Here is a 17,489-nt window from a genome sequence, read left to right on the forward strand (position 1 = left end):
CAAGATAGTCAGTATACAGTAACTTTTAGATTATTTTAAGTCTGCATTTATATGAGGCATATCAAGAAAATTAATGTTCCCACACTGACAACAGATTGCATGCCATGAATTGTAAAACACAAATGTGTATGCCTGACAGTTAGGACTGGCCGCAATATGCAGCAGTTGCCTCTTTGTATTGCAATTATAACAGCTTAAAATGTTGCCTCTTATTTTCCACCCACCAAGTGCTACATTAGGTCTCATAAAGTTTTTGAATGCATAAAAGGTAGTACCAACTGAAATTCATCATTCGCTGTCTCAGGTTTGTAGGTCTGATGTCATGAACATGCAGGCAATTTTTGAAGGCTTCATTACACTGGGCAACTATTAGTCATCAATAATGACCCTGTGCAACATGTGTGGCAAAGCATTTTCAAGAACTGTTATTTCACAATTATGAAATTTAGCAGCCATTTTCCCACACATATCTCAGTCTTTGCTGCACAAAATTTTGATAATGCATCTTCTTCTGACAGGTGCCACGCAGCTTAGTATCTGAACATGGGATCTGAACTTTTCTGCAGCAACACGATGATGACAAGGACGAATTCCATGACAGGATCACCGAAGGCAACAAGACATAGGTTGCTCACTCTGGCCCAGAAACAAAGCAGAAATCAATCCATTGGCATCACAGTGTATCTGTGTTCAAGACAAAATTCAAGCAGACTGTCTGCAAAACTGGTGTGTACAATATTCTGGGACAGAAAGGGCATTCTGCTCATTGACTTCCGAGCTAGTAGTGAAAAAGTGAATGTCGACCATTACTCATAAATCCAAAAAAATAATGCTCACCCACATAATGCTAAACGCATAACATATCTTCCACTAAAATTCTGCCTAAGGTTTCTATCTTTTCTAATACTTAAAGAAATTTCTGTTTGATCGGCATTTTCAGTACGATGAAGAGGTACAGATGGATATAACATTTTGGTTCCCATTCCAGGCAACAGAATTCTTCAGCAGAGGAATACAAAAGTTGGTATGGTATAACAAGGGTGTCAATTCCAGTGGTGAATTTATTGAAAAGCAGCTTACCAACTGCTGTATCTGTTCCAACAAGATGATTGATGCCTGGCCACATACTGCTCTCATACCTCTGGACTGTCTCCATGCGGTTGATAATCTTCCTTGGCCAGCAAGGTCACCAGACCTTTCACAATCGAGCATATTTGGGAAATGAGAGGCTGCCAGATTCGGGCACCATAAAATATCGCACATCTGGAGCGACAACTGATGAATGCCTGACAGAATGTGCTGCAGGATGACATTAGAAACCTCAACTCCTCCTAGCCTCAACAAATTCAAGCATGCATTGCCGCCAGGGGTGGTTCGACCAGTTACTAATTTGAACACTCATTGGGTGATTGTGAGCTCTGAACAGATACTATGACCTTGATTTTTTTTATCATTTTATTATCTGTGTATGAGCTACACACATATTCAGTTTCATCAAAAACAACCACTTCCTTCACGGTGCTTCGATTTTTTTGCAAAAGAGTGTATATTTAACTGGACAAAGGTTTAATTTGTTAAAATTAGAAAAAAATGTGTAATAATTTAGATACTGGAGAAAAGCAGAAAGTAAAATTGAAACAAATGTGAAGCCAACTATTTACTATTTACTTATCATCTGAATTAATTTCTGTAATACAGGATACTTCTTTCAGAAAAATAAATTTGAATAAACTAAAACATTTTTGACATTTTGCTCACAAATGCATTCATAAGATTACAAGTTTACACATCATTCTAAATTTTTAAATGTGAAAATGTAAAATTTCCTTTGAATATATTCCAGAAATGCATCCATAAGATTACAAGTTTACTCATTATTCTAAATTTTTAAATGTGAAAATGTAAAATTTCCTTTGAATGTATTCCAGAGTACTTTAACATTTGAACACAGTCTGCTATGGATACTTATGACTGGATGCCCTGAGAAACCATATTTTGATTTAGTAAACTAGTTAGGGCTACCTGATTTAGGAGAGACATCTGTGTGACAGGTTCCATACTCATTTCTTTACATGAAATTAAAGACAATCATCATCAACAACAAAAAAAGAAAAGGACCTATCAACCAAAGAGAGCTGAATAAATTAAAACAAGAATCTATTCATTTGCTTTAAATCTTGCACTATTATTCTGAACATTAAACATACCCAAAAGTCACTAGGCCATTTTAAGATGAAATAACTTTTTTATTTAATGCATTTGTCACTTAACAAAACAAAAAACACTCTTCTTGGGAAAACAATTATTCTTAGTTTTGAAAATTACGTCCCTTAAATAACCAACATTTTGCTCTTCCAACTAATGCACTTTTTCTAAGGATTAAAGTTGTATTTAGATACTAAGTTATATTTAGACCTGGAGTTGGTGAAACCTTACATGTTTGGACTTAATTTCTAATAATGGTATTTGATGAAAAGATAGTTTCAAGTAAATATAGAGCAATAATAATAATAATAATAATAATAATAGATTACAGATTAACTAATAAATGAATAATATTTTGTTTAAAAACACAGTAAATTAAATTTCTATTGTACATTACATAACATTATTAAAGAACATTTGCAGATAAAAATATGGATAATGCTAGACTAAATAATATATGAAAGAAGTAAGAAGCAGTTATGAATTTTACAAGTAAAAAAATGAAGCCAAGCTGAAAATACCAAGAAAGCTAAAGCAATAGATTTTTCACTTTCAATGCAAATTTGGTTTTAAGCACTGTTTCAAGATCCAGTAGACACTGTTTGGTTATTTACTGCTATTACATTCATTCAGAATAAAACTTTCAGATCAGCTGTTCTTGTCATTCTTAAATCAGTCATGCTTGCTTTTCACTCTTCTATGGCAAGCTACTTTCTTTTGCCGTTGCTCCAACTTTACCTGTGCTGGACACTTGTAGGCTGCGGCCAAAAAAGTTCCTTGGTCAGTCGTCTGAGCTCTGATTTCTCAATAGCTTCTTGAACCTGGGATATTCCTCTTCTACCCTGTGTTTCCACTGTAGAACTTGCATTGCTGTCTTGTCCTTGACCTCCTTCCTTGGTGACAGGATTCATGACCTGTGATGTCTTAATTGCTTTTCCTTCCCTGTTCGCTAGCTGGTAGATCTTGTATAGGGTCTTGTTTCGCCTTCCTTTCTCACTGACTTGTTCCTCTCTTACCGCTGGCTATAGTTTTCATTTATTAATGGTAAGAGAGGAACAACTCTTGGATCATTCTGTCACAATTTCTTTTCTCCTGGCTCGACCACTCTGGACTCTTTTCTTTTTGTTCCTGGCAGAACCATTTTCGACACTGAGGACCCTTCTCCAGTGCTCGATGCTTCCTGTAAAATATCTTTAAAAACAGGTATATCATTTTGGCCATAGTATTGTTTGACTTGATCCACATTAGCCATGATATTGCCTGCTCTTTCTCCTTTTAAGTATAAAACCGAACCACAAATATGCTTAATGATACACAGACCTTCAAAACAAGGATAAAATTTAGATACTTTCTGTTGTGAGGGTTCAAGACAAAGAATGTTCCAATTTAAGAACTTTATCCCCGCCTTTAAGATCAAAACCTCTTCTGCTCCTGTCACAATACAGTTTCTGTTTTGCTCTGGCTAGGTCTGAGTTCCTTAGTGCCTCTTCTATTCTTTCTTTGAATATCATTTATTATAAATTCTACCTCCCTTTTCTGGTCAAAGAACAGTTTGTCTAAGGTGTTAATTATTTTTCTCCGCAAAAATAATTCACAAGGAGTTTTTCCCATGGTATTGCACTTGGCTGTTCTCAGGGCAAAAGCCAACTCATTGACGCAGTCATACCAGCATCAGTGATAAGTTTTTACATAGCTACGGATTATTTTTTTGTAAAAATACTTAAAAATTATGCATATATATACAACTATATATTTTGTAAAAATAATATAAAAATATTATATTTTTGTAAAAATATTTGTTCCTATTTATGCGCTGGGCAATATTTGACAACATTCTGATAGGGACCATCTTCAAGTGGCAGATGCTAAGCCCGACACACAACTGAAATTACACTGAAAATCAGAAAAGGTGGGGAAATGAAATTTGCAAAGTTTAAATTTCAGAAATTCGATAAATTTCATCGATGGCTGGGAAGCAATTTTCTTTTGTAAAATCTGAAAAATTGAAAGCAGAGAGACCAGTAATCTACTAGGACAATAGGATATGTAATGGGAGCTATGGTACTATGTTGTAAAGCCATGGAATCCCCCAAGAATTTCATGATTTCAGACCAGGAAGTATTAACTCAAGACTGATGGACCTACAGCTTTTTGTCACAGATTTTATTTTTGGTGATATGGGGACGAGGGTGTAAGCGGCATAAGTGGTTAAAGCCGAGCTCCGTTGCCAAGGCAACCAGTCTCTGCTACGTCACAGAATCTGGTTTAGGGCTCGTGGCATAGGGTTCAAAGTTTTTAACTTTACGCCGCGTTTGGGATAAGCGTCGACCAATCAGAGCAAAGCTAAAACGAAGCGACTTTCTTTAGACGATTTCGCTGTCACATCGAAGGCGACGTTTTTTTTAATATGGAACACATCGTATCCGAACGAAATAATAAGTTGTAATCGTATCCAAACAAAATAAAGAGTTGATCTTGCAAGAAATCTACGATGATGACATGCTTTTTTAATGAGTTTTTAATGCATTTTTAATGAGTTTTTCAATTTATATTGAAATATATGGATGAAACTCGTAAAGCGAAAGTTAAGCTCAGGATTATGCATGCTGTGTATGATCCTGTAGATGATTGATCCCATTTAATATTTTTCATTTTATTGTGAAAATTCTTTAAAAAATGCATGATTGCAAAAATTTTATTTTTTCTGTGTAAATTATTATTATTACTTTCTTTCTGTCTATAATTTTTTTTCCTGTTTAATTATTTTTGTATTTAAGAATAAATTTATTGAAAAAGCTGAAAATATTGTATTGCTATTTGCTTCAAATGCTGATTTTCTTTCCAAACAAACTTCATGAATTAATTTTACTAAAACATCAAATGAATATCAAGAATCTGCTGTTTTTTTTTTTTTTTTTTTTTTTTTTTTTTTTTTTTTTTTTTTTTTTTAACAGTAAAAATATTACTTTAAAGAAAAAAGAAAAAATTATTTTCACTTATTTAAGATTAGTCACAATAGTCAATTCAATGGTGTAAGCTTTGTATAAGTAATAAAAGATTAATCTTTTGAGAAAATGCTCTTATGAATTCCAAGAAGGAAAAAATATAGTGAAATATCCTTAAAACAGTCAAGAGCCTAGACAGTTTTGTCTCCTGTTGAAGTTCTGTTCTGTTTTTTAATTACGTTTTTCATGAAAGGAATTTACTTTTAATGAAACTGAATAGCACACATAATTCGTAACATGGGCTATAATTTAATGAATAGTATTTATTATTATTATCTACTCTTTATTACTATCATTTGAATGGAATTTTGATCATTAAATTCATGCTATTTCTCTCGTAGAAATTCTTGGATAAGGTATGAATGTTTATAATTTTGATGTATTTGAAGACTTGGGTACTTAAAATTTGTCAATGTGAAATTACTTTTGAGATTTGGTCGTAAATAGAAATGACAGCATATGTTGAAATTAAATTCAGGGGTATGGGTTATACATGCAAATTATTAGAAATAGGTGTATACAAACAGCTGGCAAGACAGCAAAATGTATTTAATGATTGAGCATAAAATACATTGTTGGGTGAACGTTTCCTAGTATTGTACTAGTTGTGGTTGCTGGTCATTATGACCAGTTGTTGGATAGTAGTACTAGATAATTGATACTGGTAGTGCAGCAAACTACTATAGTGATCGAAAGGGACAGTGAATAAGGAGTGCTAAGCACACATGTTTCACTGTCATAGAAACATGTTCCTTTTGATTGAAAATTAAAATAATAAAATAATAATGTATGATAAGTACTGTTTTTAGCTTAACTGCTTTCACACCTGCAAAATGAAAATATATTATGTACAGGCTATCTGTTAGTTACCCTCAAGATTTTTTTTTAATTAGGTATATTTAGAATATCTTATTTCTCCTAAGAGAAATTATATATAAAAATTGAAGAAGGTTTTATATATATAAATATGAATGTGCATGTTTAAAGTATAGAGAGTACTACAGTACAATGCAGAAATATTCCAAACTGCTTTGCACAGAAATATATGCGCCAACCAAGTATTGGTCTTTCAAAAAAATATCTCTCGACTATTTCGTTCTTTTTCGTTTCTTACCATCTTCCGTTGCCTCTTGGCTAATGAGAAGGGCAGATAAAAGATCATTCTGTTGAGCCAGTAAAACTTTGTCGCGAGCTGAAAAAGCCATGACACAACGAAAAAAACAAGCAGAGCAAACGCGGGAAATCAATCGAGCGGGAGAACAGCGTGGGAAAGTTATAGACATTCCACGCATGCACAAATTTAGCTTCTCTCATTGGCCACGACTTACACCTCGTTCTCGCAGGAGTGAACAGGTCTCCCGTATTTTATGCCCTTATGACTATGCCTCTATGCGCTTTACGCCCACGTCTGAACGCACCTTTACAGACATTTAAATCCAAACCCAATGATACAGCAACCAGGAGCACTAACCACTATACTGGCAGAACGTATTCAAAAAAAAAAACCTTAAAATAATTTTACCTGCATGTCCTTCTAAACTTTGATTGATTGAAAGACTAGATGAACTAACAACACTTGCTGTATGCTCTTTACCTAAAATATTAAAAATAAGAAATCAGATTTTTTAAAATTATTTTTATAATACACTACATTAATATGCATATATATATATTTTTTATTTTTTCCTACAAAATCTTATTTTTATAAATTTGCACCAAATAAATAAAATTAAAAGGAGAACTAAAATTCATGCAGAGATTCTGATTACACTTACAGAAAACTTATTTGCCTTTAAAAAGGATTGTAGTGCCCTCTATGTTTCCTCTTCATCTTATCTTTAATTTCTGTACATTTTAATTTTTGTAAAATGACAACACAAAAAGATTGTTCAAAAGATAAACATTTTTTGGAATTTTGTTTTCAAATAGGCCACTTGATATTTGTTCCTATCCTGTTTTCTCATAAATAAAATTGTTTAAAAAGTTTGTTTTTTATGGCATATTAATAATACTTCAGATTTTAAGCAACGCACTTCACTGGTGACTACCAGACATGTTACTCAAGAATCGAAAATGAAAAACGAAGGCAAGAGTTAAGTAAGTCAAAGAAATGATAAATATTTTGAACTTATCACTGAAATGGAGATATGAAAAATTAAGTAAAATAAGGGAAAATTTTCAAAATTATACTTATTATTTCAAAGTTAGATAATAAACTTCTTCTGACATTGTTTAAAGAATGATACCTAACACTCACTATATCAGACAATTTTAATCATAGACAGACGTTCATATCATGTGTGATACATTTTTAATCACATCTAATGGCGGACAAAATATAGGAAATAAAATCTGCATCACATCAGAATGCTGCTGTAGCTTGCTCTAAAGATGACAATGTTTTAGTTAAATTACAGGAGCAGGTTTCAGAGTTATCCCTACAAGTTAGCAAACTGAATAAAAGACATTATTCTAGACGTCAAACAGTCCAGATCTCACTCTAGAAGTAATTCTACTAATAGGCATAGTAACAGAAATGAAAGTTTATTTTATCACTCAAGGTTTGGTTACAAGGCTTTCAAAGGCAATAATCTTTGCAATTGGCCTAACGAAACCAATATTCATTCAAAGGAAAACTAAATCCCCGACTCTCGCAGACGACAGAGGGCCAAGGGGTAGAGATGTGTCGTCTTTTTATTCATGACAAGGAGAGCATCACCAAATTTTTCATTGATAATGATGCCAAAATTTCCGTGATTCCACAATTATCGAAAGGAAAAAGAGCTGTTGCAAAGCTGGAACTCTTCACTGCAAATGGAACCAAAATTAAGACTTATGGACAAAAGTTGCTAAAATTGGATTTGGGACTGAGAAGGGCATTTGATTGGCCTTTTGTCATAGCTGACGTTAATAAACCAATAACAGGTATTGACTTTTTATCTCACCTTTTGGTTGACAGCGAAACTCGTAAATTAATTGATGACATCACTTCATTGTCTTCAATTGGTGACCCCTCCTATGCTGTCATTTCACCAATGTTTCATGCAGTACAGAACCAGTACGATGTAATCCTCAAACAATTCCCAGATCTTTTGGGGCCAACACTCATCAATGATTAAATTACAAGTCACAACATTGAACATTTCATTAAAACTAAGGGGTCTTCTGTTACCACTAGGGTCAGAAGACTAAGCCGAAAAATTAAAAGCAGCAAAAGCCGAATTTGAGTTTATGTTGCAACAAGGTCTTTGCAGGCCTTCGAAAAGTTGTTGAGTCCTCTACATGTCACTCGAAAGAAATCAGGTGACTGGAGGTCATGGGAGATTACAGGACTCTTAATAATATCACCACTCCTGATCAATATCCTCTACCATTCCTCACCAACTGTGGCTATATTCTACACGGAAAGAAAATTTATTTCAACCATTGACTTAAGTAGAGCTTAACAAATTCTGGTGCATGAAAGTGACATCCAAAAAACGGCCATTATAAGTCCTTTTGGGCTATTTGAATTACCATTTCTGACATTTGGTTTACGCAGCACAGCACAGACATTTCAGCGATTCATGAATATGGTACTATTAGGATTAGACTTTATATTCTGCTATTTAGATGACATACTAATCACTTCTCCAGACAAAGAGTAACACCGCAAGCACTTACACATAGTTTTTCAAAGATTAAACGACTATGGTTTATGCATCAATGTTGCAAAATGTATTTTTGACACTTTTAAACTTAATTATTTGGGGTATGAAATCACACCTGAAGGAATAAGACCTCTCCTGACGAAGGTTGAGGCTATACAAAACATACCCGAACCCACATCAGCTGCTAACTTGTGCAGGTTCTTAGGGATGATGAAATTTTATCACCGCTTCATCTTAAAGTGTGCCAAACTTCAACGTCTAACCTCACTACTCAGTGGAAGATGTAAAAATAGTAAAATATCGTTAACATGGGCTGAAGATTCTCACAGCGCATTAAAAAACCTCAAAAATGTGCTTTGTCACGCTACTATACTGGTTCATCCCTTAACTGACACCACTATATCTCTCACATGCCACGCTTCAGATACAGCTCTTGGGACCATCGCTCCTCAAATTGACCAAAGAGAGATGTATCCATTAAGTTTCTTCTCACGTGCCTTAACTGACACACAGAGAAAGTACAGCACATATGATTGAGAGCTCTTGACCATCTACACTGCAATAAAGCATTTTAGGTACATATTCAAGGGAAGATCTTTCAAGATTTATATGGACCACAAACCTCTCACCTTTGCTTTTCAACAAAATGTAGACAGAGCCTCTCCCAGACAAGCAAGACAATTGAGTTATATTGCTCAATTTTCACCAAATATTCGCTTCGCCAAGGGAAAAGAAAATGTTGTTGCAGATACTCTTTTGAGAATTAATACCATCCCCAATCGATTACACAACTATTGCAGAGTTTCAAGATGATGAAAAGCTAAGGATTTTAAAAAACAACCCAAGGCTGAGAATGGTTCAGATTGCCATTCCAGGCACTGACAAATCGATTTATCATGATGTCTCCACCAGCAGTAACAGTAAATACAATCTGTACGTATTTCAACTCTATATGGATTTGGGAGAAATTATAGTTGATTTTACACCTCAAACAGAAACTTGATAAATCAACAGCTACATTTTTACAAATATAACAAAAAAGAAATGATGTTTTTAGTCACCAAATGCAAAATTTCTGTGATGTATATTTAAAATAACTATAACTGTAATGGCATTCATGCTATGCGATTCCGTTGTTGTGATGCACGTGTTACTGTGCTAGCTGAATGTCATGTGAACTGTTTAAAAATGTAATAATAAAAATTTTGATTTCTTGAGATATTAAATCAGAAGTCAAACAACAAAAATCAGCGTTATATTTACCAAATTTTCACAGGACTAGTTTCGATGGTTTTACCGAACCACCATCTTCAGCTGCAAAACCGCAAATGAACCAGATAGGAAATAATGATAAGATAAGATAAGAAAGCCTGGACAAGAATAAGCAAGTGGCGCCATCTGTTGGTGAAACCAGAACTAAAACGTAATTTCTTTAAAGGCCGAAGGCAAATTTGGATTGGAATTAGGATCGTTAACTAGAACAGAAAGATTTTTATGAATGTGAAATGCCTCTAGAAAATCCAGTTCTCCAATGGAAGATGTTTTTTGAATAATTTTGGCAGCAGAAAAACTGAAAGTGTGGTTTTCGGACCAACAATGTTGAGCAACAGAAGACTTCTGTGTTTCCTTTTTTCTAACATATGCCTCGTGTTCCTTGACGCGAAATTTTAAGGCTCTCTTAGTTTGGCCAATGTAAATTAAACCACACTGGCAAGGAATCCTATAAATACCCCAGGAATTCATATCCGGAATGGGGTCCTTGAGTATGGAACTCAGAATTTTATTGATGGGAGAATAAACAACCTGAAAGTTAAATTTCTGCAAAATATGTGCAACTTTATAGCTAATTGATGGAAAGAAGGGAATGACAACAGAATTTTTATAATCTCCTAAAACAAGAGTGTGCCTTTTAGTGTGTTGAGATGAGAATTTTTTAACTGCTTGATTAATAATGTTGGGTGGAAAGCCCCTGTCAATAGCTATTGCTTTTAAATAACTTAGTTCTTCATCAAGGGCTAGTTTGGAGGAGCAAACTTGAAGAGCACGGAAAACATAGGAATTCTTGAGATATACTCATTAGTTGAGTCTACTTTGAAAGTATAGAAGTTATTAAGTTTAACAAACTAAACAAGAAGTTACATGGTGTCAGGAGCAAAATGGATTTCAGACCACCTGCTCCACTAACATTCTCCGTCGGAAATGTTAAAGAAAAATGGAAAAAAATGGAAGCAAGAGCTAGACAACTATTTACTTGCAACGGAAAAAGATGCCAAGCCAGATAAAACTAAAATTGCAATCCTTTTGAATTTACTCAGTACTGAAGGACTCGAAATTTATAACACGTTTCGATTTGAGCCACCTGAGAATAAAGAGAAGTACGAAGAGGTCTTGAAGTTTTTTGAAGATTATTGTTCAACACGGCAGAATGTCGTATATGAATGTTACAAATTCTTTTCGTGTAGCCAGCAAGAAGGAAAAACAATTGAATGTTATGTCACTCAGTTACAGACTTTAGCTTCAACTTGTGAGTTTGTTAAACAAGAAAATGGATTGATTCGCGACCGTATTGTATTAGGCATTCGGAATAGGAGTCTGACCGAACGTTTGCGTTGAGAATCTAACCTGGGATTAGAAAAAGCTATAGAAATAGTTCGCACCGCTGAAGCAAGCAAAGAGAAACTCCGGAACATGAAAGATTATCCAGCGACTGTGAACAGTGTGAAGAAATATAGAAAACAGCAGCATCAATCAAAACAGTCAGTGCCACCAAAATTGTCGTCGCAGCAGAAGCAATCAGCACTAGAATATGACTGCAAGAAGTGCGGAAGAAGGCACAAATATCAGGATTGTCCAGCTTTCGGAAAGACGTGTGCGAAATGCAAAGTAAAGAACCACTTTGCCGCGGGGTGTCCCAAGAACATTTGTGAAGTTGGAATACCAAATAATGAACTTAGTATATATAATGAACATAGTGTATTTGTTGACTCTGTAATGATAGATCCACCAGTAAATGGGCATAGTGAATTTAAAATAAGTGCAAAATCATTCAAAGAACTAACAAATTCTATTGATGAAGTAAATAAGGATATTCACAAGGTAAGTGAAACATGGGTGAAAAGTATTACAATGTATGTAAATAATAAGTCTTTCAAGGTTGATTTTAAGTTAGATATTGGTGCAGAAGGAAATATTTTGCCTTTATATGTTTTAAATAATGTTAAACTTTAGCCTAAACTTAATGAAACTGATTTGTTCTTAACTGCATATCGTAATTTTAAGTTAAAACCAGAAGGTACTCTTATAATTAATTGTTCAACTGAAAGGCTTAAGAATGTACCTTTACAGTTTTATGTTCTTGGTGATCTAAGCCTATATTAGGGTTAACAGCTTGTTCTGCATTAAAGCTAATTGAAAGGATTGATTCCTTAAAGAGCAATATCATTAATAAAAATGATTTAATTGCTCAGTATAAAGATGTATTTACAGGTACAGGGAAATTTCCTGACAAACCATATCATATAACCCTTAAAGATGATGCAATACGAGTAATACACCCCCCAAGACGTGTTCCTTAGGCTTTACAGCCTAAATTAAAAGATACTTTAGATAAACTTGAAAGAGAAGGGATAGTATCGAAAGTAAATAAACCAACTGATAGGGTTCAAAGTTTGGTTACATTTGAAAAACCTAATGGGAGTCTTAGATTATGCTTGGATCCTAGAGATCTAAATAAAGTAATTAAAAGGGAACACTATCAAATTCCTTCTCCAGATGATATAATTAGTAGGTTAGAAGGTAAAAAAGTATTTTCAGTGGTAGATTTAAAAGATGGATTTTGGTATGTACCACTAGATGAAGCTAGTTCTGAACTATGTACATTTAATACTCCTTATGGAAGATATAAATTTAATAAAATGCCATTTGGAATATCCTCTGCCCCAGAAATATTTCAGAAAAGAAACCAAAAATTATTTGGTGATATTGAGGGTGTGGAAGTTTATTTTGATGATATCATAATTGCAAGATCTGATGAGGTTACTCATGATATAATTATCTCTAAGGTTCTTGAAAGAGCTAGGTCTCTAAATATAAAATTTAATACTGATAAACTACAATATAGGGTACCGGAAGTCAAATATGTAGGCCAAATTATTTCTGAGTCAGGTGTAAAAGCCGATCCTAGTCATATTAAAGTAATTATTGATATGCCAACACCAAAATCAAAAACTGAAGTAAGGAAGTTGTTAGGAATGTTAAATTTTCTGTCAAAATTCATACCTAATGTATCTAATGTTACTGCTCCTTTAAGAGAAATCATTCAAGAAAAGGTAGAATTTAATTGGAGAGAGACTCAGGAAGAGTCATTTAACAACATCAAACAACTGCTAATCAAAGCTCCGATTTTAAAAGTTTTCAGTGGTAATGAGGATATAATTATACAGTGTGATAGTTCGAATGATGGCCTAGGATCGTGTCTAATTCAAAAGGGTAAGCCTGTATCATTTGTGTCTCGCAGCCTAAATAACAGTGAAAAAAACTATGCACAGATCGAAAAAAAAGCTATTGGCCGTAGTATTTTCTTTCAAAAAGTACCACAATTTTGTTTATGGACGAACAGTCACAGTACAAAGTGATCATAAGCCATTAATGGCAATTGTTAAGAAACCATTGCATAAAATCTCGTCTAGAATGCAAAGGAGGATCTTAAAATTACTAAAGTATGATTCTGAGATAAATTATGTTCCAGGAAATCAAATGCTTTTTGCTGACACTTTGTCACGTGCATATCCTGTAAATGAAACAATTAGTGATGATCTTGAAATGCTAAATGTTGTTCACATTATTTCAAAATATTTGCCTATGAGTGAAAGAAGAGTGGTGCAATTTAGGAAAGAAACTGAATCAGATCCAGATTTGCAAATAGTTATGAAATATATTAAAGAAGGTTGGCCTAAATGTTAGAAAAAAAGAGATAGTAGTGTAAAAACATACTTTAAAGTTTAAAATGATCTTTATACTAATGACGACTTGTTACTTATTAATGAATAATTAGTTGTACCTTATGATTTGAGAAAAGACATGTTTCAATTAATTCATGAAGCACACTTTGGAATTGAGAAATGTAAAAGTAGACCCCGTGAAATTTTTTACTGGCCAGGTATGGCAAATGACATTGAGCAGCTTGTTTCCAAATGTGAAATGTGTGAAAAATTCAGAAATAGAATTAAAAAAGAACCTCTAATGCAACATGAAATTCCAACTAAACCATTTAAAAATATTGCCCTTGACATCTTGCAATTTGGTAATCAAAATTATTTAGTAGTTATCGATTATTACTCTAAATGGATTGAGGTTTCTAACATAAAAGATAAGACAGCAAATGAAATTATGAAAAAGTTAAAATGCATCTTTGCCAGGTATGGTATTGCAAATGAAGTCGTTTGCGACAATAATCCCTGTAATAGCTACTTATTTAAGAAATCTGCTGAAGATTGGGATTTCAAACTTAAATTTAGTAGCCCCAGATATCCTCAAAGTAATGGGTTGGATGAAAAAGCTGTAGGAATAGTGAAAAATATCATGAGAAAAGTGCAAGATATAAGTGTAGGCTTAATGGAATATCGAAATACCCAATCAGTGGAATAAATTTGTCTCCTGCACAACTTTTACTTAATAGAAGATTAAGGACAAAATTACCTATCAGTAATAAATTGTTAAATACTAAAATAAACAAACCTTATTCTAAATTTCATGCACTTCAAGCTAGGCAAAAATATTATTATGATAGAACCGCACAGAAACTGCCTGAGTTAAAACCTGGAGATAGTATAAACTTGTTCAACTTTAGAACTGGGCAATGGGATAAAAGTGGAATAATTTCAAAACATAAAGTTCCTAGATCCTATATTATAAGAAATTCAAATGGGGAAATATTACGAAGAAACAGACTCCATATAAAATTTTCAAAATCACCTTACAAAGTTAATAATGATTATGAGGATATATAAGTAGATAAAGAGGAAAATTCAAATGGAAGCCCTGATAATCTTTCTGTGCCTATTAATATAGGAAATCAACAAAATAATTTGTCCAATAATACAATAACAAGAAGTGGACGGTTGATTAGACAACCTTCAAGGTATAGAGACTTTGTCATGGAATAAAATAATGTAACATATTGCATATTGTGAATATACTTGTATTGATATTAATTGCTATTTTTATTATTGTTTATAAACTGGAGGAAGGGATGTGATGTATATTTTAAAATAACTACAGTCAAAAGTCTTTAATCCGGACTCATCGAGACTTCGGCGATTCCGGATTATCGATTTTTCCGGATTATAGATCATCAGTTTAAATCTGGTAAGATGGCAGAAATTATAAAATTAAAAATATGAAACCGTAATTTATGAAATAAAGAGCAATTATGATCTAAAGGGTATCAAAATTTACAAAAAAAAAAGCTTAATATTTATTTGTTTACTTTAACCACTTCTTTCAACATGCGCATGCGTAAAGCATGTATTAAGCATAGTCCAAATTAGAAAATTGCAACTAGAAAACTATTTGATGTGTACTCGTGATATTTATAACGACGAGGAATTTGATTTAAATCATATCAAAGACGGAATACATTGAGATGAAATACTACATTTAGCAAGGAATTATAAGCTGAATAAAATAAAAACATTTGTCCTGAAGATAAGGATAGTGCTGACAGATCAACTTTCAGTTCATAGCGCGCCGCGACGTCCCCCCCCCCCCCCGCAGAGCAGCGTAAAATTGATAAACAGATTTCGGAATGGTTAGAGAAACAAAGGATATGCCTTTATCCATTTTTTGCAGCAATTAAACTTTTTGTTTGATGGACATTGAACATACTTTCGCTTTGCAGATCCTTTATATATTAGTAAATATGTATCGGAAATTCTATTTGACGTAATCGAAAGTTCAAGCTTACTTTTATAAAATTGCTCTAACAGTCTGCAAAAAATAATAAGCCGGATCCAATTCGAAGATTAAGGAACAGCGCAATCTGCAACATTAACTGAAATAGATAATTAGATAATTTTAGCTTAGCTTATACCATCCGTTATACATTAAACGCACATGCATAAACGTATTATGCGCATGCGTAAACGTCTATGCGCATGTGTTGACGCATGTGCAGAAAGTTTGTAGTTTTGAGGTCCGGATTATAGATCATTCCGGATTATGGGTGTCCGGATTAACGACTTTTGACTGTATAGCTGTAATGGCGTTCATGCTATGTGATTCCGTTGTTGTGATGCACGTGTTACTGTGCTAACTGAATGTCATGTGAACTGTTTAAAAATGTAATAATAAAAATTTTGAATTCTTGATATATACTCATTAGTTGAGTCTACTTTGCAAGTATAGAAGTTAGTAAGTTTAACAAACTAAACAAGAAGTTACAATTTCTTTCAAGATTTCCTACAAAAAATATATAAAATATTTTTTTTTTCCTTATTCAAAAGCTATTTTTTTTTAAATGCTGTATTTTCAGATATTCTGGAAATAAATTGCGAATATGACTTTATTACTGAAGCTTACTGATTAGCTTTTTTTTTTTATTTTATCTGACAGATTCATTGTACCTATTGATTGATAAATTTTGTTAGTTTCATAATTTAATATTTTGCTGAGTTTTATATTTTACTACTGTAATAAATGCATTAGGTAACAAGTAAAATTTTACTATGAATAAATAAAATGTTATGCATAATCTTCAATTTAAATAAACATCACTAGTAGATGCCTTGTGCTGAAACTCTAAAGTGACCACACGTCCCGATTTAGGTGGGACAGTCCGGATTTCAGACTTCATGTCCCGAGGTCCCTCGCTTTTCTCGGCGGGTGCCTGTTTATCCCGCTTTTCTGAAAAATAGAATTTTAAAGTCAATTAACTCGAATTGGGCACATGGTGACACCTCGCTGTTGCTTGCTTCGATAAAGTTATGATGTCATCACTCAGAAACACAGGAATTAGCGAAATGGCGACCACGTTGGTCACTAAGGCAAAGAATATATATTGTTGTTCTTTGGCAAAGGTAGTTTGTTGTGTTTCGGTGGTTATTTTTTTTTTCTCACATTAGTGACATTACCCTAGGCTTCATTGAGCATCAGTCATGCCAAAACGAAAGTCAAAATTCAAAGAGGAATTACAAGGCAAGTTTCCATTTATAAAGAAGGCTAGAAGTAACACCGATAGTGACATGAGGTGCGACAAATGTGGATCACATCTCTCCATCGATTATAGCGGGCATGGAGATATGAAGCATTTGAATATGGATCGTCCCCAAAACAACCTGAAATCGTCAGGTACAATTACGAACTATTTTTCGAGATCTTAGTTAGGGGAAAAGGAAGCTTGGTTGGCTGCTACAGAAGGCACCTTTACATACCACACAATTTATAAAAATCACAGCTTTAGGTCGATGGGCTGTACTTCCAAATTAATGAAAAAGTGTTTTAATCCAAAATTCACTCGCGCACGAACAAAATGTGAAGCCATTGCCATGAATGTTCTGTGTCCATATGTAATGAAACAAGTCAAGGTAGAATTAAATGTCTCGAATTTTGTGACAGTGTCTACAGACGTGTC

At 33.6% G+C, this 17,489-nt stretch overlaps 1 protein-coding gene across 2 annotated transcripts in view; it reads right to left on the reverse strand.

Annotated features, from left to right (window-relative positions):
* Positions 1–17,489, reverse strand: part of Oseg4 (intraflagellar transport protein Oseg4) — a 232,542-nt gene that overhangs the window by 183,001 nt on the left and 32,052 nt on the right. For both annotated transcript variants that reach the window (XM_085809853.1, XM_085809852.1), the window contains exon 3: positions 6,733–6,804. In XM_085809853.1, the coding sequence (XP_085665979.1) occupies positions 6,733–6,804 (72 nt within the window). The remainder of the gene's footprint in view (positions 1–6,732; positions 6,805–17,489) is intronic.

This window comes from Stegodyphus dumicola, chromosome X2 (genome assembly GCF_044657685.1).
Source record: "Stegodyphus dumicola isolate Sdum_Otavi_A_Nest chromosome X2, ASM4465768v1".
Taxonomy (NCBI): domain Eukaryota; kingdom Metazoa; phylum Arthropoda; class Arachnida; order Araneae; family Eresidae; genus Stegodyphus; species Stegodyphus dumicola.